The 6089-nt window shown below is 42.1% G+C and overlaps 1 protein-coding gene across 1 annotated transcript in view; it reads right to left on the bottom strand.

The window, feature by feature from the left end:
• Positions 1-369: 369 nt before the first annotated feature.
• Positions 370-6089, bottom strand: part of IMPG2 (interphotoreceptor matrix proteoglycan 2) — a 74500-nt gene continuing 68780 nt past the window's right edge. Inside the window, exons 18-20 of the mRNA XM_064143184.1 lie at positions 5812-6010; positions 4313-4392; positions 370-2607 (exon numbers count right to left, since the gene is read on the bottom strand). Coding sequence (XP_063999254.1) covers positions 2595-2607; positions 4313-4392; positions 5812-6010 — 292 coding nt within the window. The 3' untranslated portion in view covers positions 370-2594. The remainder of the gene's footprint in view (positions 2608-4312; positions 4393-5811; positions 6011-6089) is intronic.

Here is a 6089-nt window from a genome sequence, read left to right as displayed (position 1 = left end):
GCAATGAGGTCAGCCCTGAGCCTCCTCTTCTCCAGACTAAACAACCCCAGCTCCCTCAGCCTCTCCTCAGAGGGCTGTGTTCCAGGCCTCTCACCAGCTTTGTCCCCCTTCTCTGGACACGTTCCAGTATCTCTATGTCTCTCTTGAATTGAGGGGCCCAGAACTGGACACAGTACTCAAGGTGTGATAATGAAGTACATTTTGCATTTGTTTTAGCAAACAACTTAAGCAACTCTGTCTAAATGAACTCCAAATTTTCTGATCGTACATGCACGAATCGTCATGGCTACGACACATTTTTCTCTTCCCAGCATCTTCATGATAACTCCTATCAATCTGAATTCCTACATTAATTCCATAGGAAAAATATTTTGGAAATATTTGTTTATTGTAGTGAAAAGACAGCATTATGCTCATATGTATACACACACACACACACAAAGAAAAGATTCACTATATATACACAGAAATACCTCGTACTCAGTGTAACTAAGGCTCTCTTCAGCTTGAGCATAGCAAAGAGCAGAATACCTTTCAAATGTGCTTGGTCTCTGCTGCCAGCCACTGCTGTGCTTAGCAGGAGCAGCACCAAAGTTGCCAGGGCTGGCAGCCCAGCTGCACAGAGACAAGTCACAGGGTGATGCTTCTCCTGAGCCCAGAGCTTCTCCCCATTGTACGGTTACCATGATCACAAGGCTCTGGTGGAACAGAATGGCTCAGCCCTGCTACTGCAAGGGCAGGTGGGAGTAGGCTGTGTCACACAAACTCTAGACCAGCTGTTCTGACAGCCCTCAGATCACCCAGCACAACGAGGTCTCTAACTCATAACATCTGGTCACAACAGAGTTCAGCAGCACCAGGTTACTTTCTTCTCTTGTGTTAGCTGGTCTTACAGTGGTTCATGTAAGCATTTCATTGATGTGAGGCTCTGATGCCCCTTCCCTGCCACTCAAGGCAAGAAGATAGTATGCAAGGGATCTGGAGAGGTCCTCCAGAACACCTAAAAGAATTGCATTGCAATATTCACTTGTTCAACTAAGCAGCTTATAAACAAGTAAGTAATGGTCACTATTGTTTAACTCTGAGAAGTATCAGGTGACTGTTGGCACATGTGGGCCAAGAACTACAGACTTTATAGAAATGACAGACAGCTTGGCCTTGTTTGCTAGCAGAAGCTAATTTGAGACTGGTAGTGCCCTAACCTTGCCAGTGTGTTGGTGTCTTAGCTAAGAGACACTGGGTGACTGAAGAGAGCCCCAGCACACCCTAACACGCTGTCACAGCTCTCTTCATAACTTGAAGGTAAAACCCTGCCTGTACCTGGGGAGGTCCCCATCTCAGTTCAGCTATTTTCAAATGCTTCATGCTGACTTCCTCTGTTTAACAAATTCTACACTGATTTCCATTAACTTAAGAATAACCTCATTTCTTTCCTCTCCATAGGAAAGTGCTGCCATCCACCAAATAGATGTGCACTGAAGTACCACAGCCTGATTTCAGAACAAAGCTCATGGCAGGCTTTTGCTCAGTTCAGTAGAGAAAACTCAGATCTGAGATGGCTGAATTCAACATTGAGTAAGCACTGAATATGCTTTCTGTTTGTTTTTTTTTTGTTTCATTTTGCTCCAAAAGGATGGGCATAAATGCCACTGGAGTATTTAACCATTACACAATGCATCTTTCTATTTCAACAGATAAATCCACTATGAAAATGAGCTGGCAGGGAATACACAATGTATAAGTAATGGCCATTAACTTAGAAAATATCCAACTGCCTACATACAAAAAAGAAAGTTAATCAATATTAGTAGCTTAAGATTCACAGATGATTTGTACAACAGAAGCCCTTCTGTGTCCCAGCAACAGCTGGAGCACCAACCATCCTGGCTTTAAAAGCAGGGTGATGCACTGCAAAGTACTGCCCTGCCTTGCCGAGGTGCCCTGAGGAAGTCACAGCCAGGTAGCCCTGACGCTTCTTCTTGAGGAGAGCCTTTAGGAGGCCTGCAGGCTCAGTGCTCTCTTCTGTTTTTCTGCTGCCAGGTGACAAGATGTACACCAAGCACCTTTACAAAAGAACAATTTTTCCAGGGATGTTATATTTGTGTTTGCAACAGGAATGCTTCAAAATAATGTTACCATAATTCTAGAACAATAACTCTCCCCTACAAACCAAATATTCTGTTCCACTAGTGCTTTACACCTATGACATGGCTACAAGAGCCTCCAGTGAGAGGATCAATGCCAGACAGGGATTTCAAACGTGCCTTTTATTTGGGTTGTGCATGTATCTTCTCTTACCTGAGGAGACTTTTTTTGCCTTGGTACACAAACCTCCTCTGTCCATTTCAGAGTTAATGAAAAATGAACTTTTATAACCTCTGCCACTTGTGATCACCTCTTAGAAATGTCACTTTACACAGAAAATCCAGAAGGAATTGAGATAAACAGGCATTTGTACATTTTAGCCATTCATTTAGAAAACATCTGTATCCATCCATGCAATGTCAAGATTGTAACTTCACAGTTACATCTGAGCCCATTGCTATGGCAACAAGGTAGTCTTTATCTCCCACATGTCTTCTACTGATTTCTTCTTAAAGCAGCTTCCTGAAATGAAAAACAGAGATGCAATTACTAAGTTAGTCTCTTTCAAATACTGGATTCAAGGCTGATACGAGGCAGCCTTTATTACTTTCCAGCAGTGGAAAATTTAGACACTGATCCTTTTCAAGATGAAAATAAAAAAGAAGAGCAACTGGCATGGAAAAATGTGAGCTGCTGATACTTTCAACTTAAAAAAAAACAAACCCCAAAGTGTAGCTGATGATCTTGGAACACGTGATTTTTGCTACTCTAGCTATTTTCAGTAGGATCCTGAGGAGTTGTACTATGGTGTCTTCCACACTAACCCAGCTAGCAGTGATTTGCTGCTTGCTACAGGCAGAGTACAGTTCATATAAGTGTGTATGCTGATAATTAATTCCTTGATGGTCATTTTCGTGGTTAGCTTTCATTAGGATTCTGTGATTTATTCTCTCTTCAACCATCTTGCAGAAAAATGCCTTAATTGCCAGACTTCAGAGGGCTTCCTGGGGATCATATCTTTAATTTGTTCTTTTTTACAGAAGCACTAAAGTTGCTTTGGGTCAGATGGTGACAAGAGAAGGGTAAGGAAATAGCAGTTTCAGGAGATTACTTTTTAAGGTCTGCTCTAGGACAGTTTAGGTAGTTAAAGAGCCATCTCCAGAAGGATGTGAACCCTGGACTCTCTAACTGAATGGTTCTATGGTCAAAGCACATAGCCCAGCTTGGTTAATTGTTTGGCACTGTAAGCTTCCTTAAGTGTACAGCATGCCAGAGAGTGAGCTGTTGGGATTTGTATAGTTGCCAGGTCTTGAGAACTCAAGCTAAACTAACATGCTTTTAAAATCACAGAATCACAAAATGGCAGGGGTTGGAAGGGATGTCTGGAGATCATGAAGTCCACACCGCCTGCTAATGCAGGGTCACCCAGAGCAGGCTGTCCAGGATCACAATGTCCAAGTGGGCTGAGAATCTCTCCAGAGAAGGAGATTCCACTACCTCTCTGGGCAGCCTGGTCCAGCGTTCCCTCACCCTCAAAGTCAAGATCCACGAAGATCTCAGTCACTAATACCACCACATTTAGGTTTCTTCACCTTTGGGAATACATTTATTTAAGCTCTCAAAGGCATCATTTTAGGGGGGGGGGGGCTTATTTCTTCATAGTTAGACCCAACACTGGATTATGCAACATGAAATCTGAGGGATGGCTATAACTTTCACATCGAACTACTGAACATTTTATTCTGTTTTCTTTTATTCTGTTATTTTCTTTTATTCTGTTGTTTTCTTTTATTCTGTTTGTTTTCTTTTATTTGACCTTTTAGAATAAAAAATTACTTTGGAAAGAAATCCTTCAATTTATACATCAAGTAGTGGACTTGGCTGTCTCTCTGTTTTCATCAGAACTCTACAAATGTCTACTTCAAATACAGCAACAGGCAATAGTAACTAGAAGAGTTAAGAAGGTTCTATTATCTGTGCTTTCAAGGACCTACACTGAAGTCAGTACTTCTCTGACCCCCATTAACTCTGAGATTCCTCTTGACTGCCTTTAACAAGGCTTCTGGGGCTTTCTACACAGCTTATCTTAAAAACTTTGTTTAAAAAAAAAGTCTGAACCCCTGGAAAAATCTTAACCTCTTAACCCTCTACATGAAAATTGGTGAAGCAAAGGCCACATAAGAAGACATCAAAGGAGCTAGTTAGCCAGAGAGGAGATTTTACTCACATTTGGTGCTGCCTAACAAACTCTGCAAACTGACGGTCTTTAGCGTAGAGCTCTATAATTCGAATTCTGTCCTGAATCTCCTAGAAGATAAGAAACACAATTTTAAGTACATAACAGAAATGGGAATACTCCTGAAATGACTATTTCTGGGTTTATGGAAAATGAAACTCCTATCCTTTGCTATTTCAAGAAGTAGAGTCTGAAATTGCATACTCTGATACTACCATTCTTCTTGAGGTCCTCCTTTGTTTAATGAAGAACTTCATTCGAATCCAGTAATACTTTACTTTTAAATCAAATTCACAGTTTGGACAGAGTGTGTGATTTCAGCAGGCTTTAATAAAACCTTTTCTCTCTCATAGACACTTTGCCTACGAGCCCAGCTAGAGGCTGGAATGACACTTCTCACAGATCTGTGGTTAAGTTCTGGATTTAAATACCTTGTCATCAGCCTTCCAGAATAAACCCTGGATACTGTGTAGACAGGAAGAAAGGAGATGGATGTGATCTAACTTGTAAGTTATGCAAAAAACTAAACTTTGTTTTAAAAAGGCAAAAACTCTACAAAAGGATCTGGATGCACCAGGTTTTCTGCACTACTCTTACATCAGGTAGGTGGCATTAAAACAAAAAGGCTGCTTTGAGCAACACAGACAAACCTCCCCAAATCCTGTGAAGTTGTCATCAGGACTTGTTCATTTAGAAATGAATATTTTTTTCCAGGAAGGTTATGTTTGTAATAGGAATGCTCTAAAATTGTCAGAGCAGTCAGCTCCTTTATCAGGGAATCATAGAAGGAATTGAATTGGAAGGGACCTTAAAGATCATTTAGTTCCAACCCCCCTGCCATGGGCAGGGACACCTCCTGCTTTGAGCTTACTTAGAGCATGGTCTTAAACACTTCCAGGGATGAGGCAGACACACCTTCTCTGGGCAACCCATTCCAGTGTCTCACCATCCTCATAGTAAAGAATTTCTTCCTAATGTCCAATCTAAACCTACCCTGCTCTAGTCTCAAACCATTGCCCCTTGTCCTGTCAGAACACACCTTTATAAAATGTCCCTCTCTAACTTTCCTGTAAGCCCCTTCAGGCACTGGAAGGCCACTGTAATGTCTCCCTGGAGCCTTCTCATCTCCAGACTGAACCAACTCTTTCAGCCTGTCCTAGTAGTAGAGACACTCCACCCATCTGATCATCTTGGTGACCCTCCACTGGACCTTCTCCAACAGATCCATGTCCTTGTGTTGGGGGCTCTAGTGCTGGACAAATCATGTGAAAGTCATTGCTGATCAGAACACACCCATTCCTTTCTCGACACTTAATAGCAAGCATGGAAAGAAATCCTTTCTTCTCTTAAATAGTTGCATCAGCTGTAGTTGCAACTTGTTTGTCTAGAGCATAGGTGCTGGGGGAAGACTGGGCCCACCTCTCCAGTGTTGAGTAAGGTTATTGTTCACGTGATCTTTTCCATGCCCCTGTGAAAACAAGGTCATTTACCTCCTTAGTAAGCTCACTGTTTTCATAAATATGCCTGATCTCTTCACTGCTGTAGTCAGTGGATGTCTCTGCACTGGTAGAACTGTAGGACGTTAGCTGAGGGTATCTCCGGTAATAATGGCTGTAGCCAGTCGTATCACTTTCATACATGGGGTTGTATTTAACTGCATTCTCAATGGATGAGAGGCTGTCACCCTGCCTGGGGGAGCAATAAACAAACTGTCAGCTTCTCTGAAGCCTGGAAGGGCAGCAGATAGATTTAGGAAGCCTGGCATTCG

The sequence above is a fragment of the Pogoniulus pusillus genome, chromosome 5 (assembly GCF_015220805.1).
Source record: "Pogoniulus pusillus isolate bPogPus1 chromosome 5, bPogPus1.pri, whole genome shotgun sequence".
NCBI lineage: Eukaryota > Metazoa > Chordata > Aves > Piciformes > Lybiidae > Pogoniulus > Pogoniulus pusillus.
This window is presented reverse-complemented; position numbering and strand designations above follow the sequence as displayed.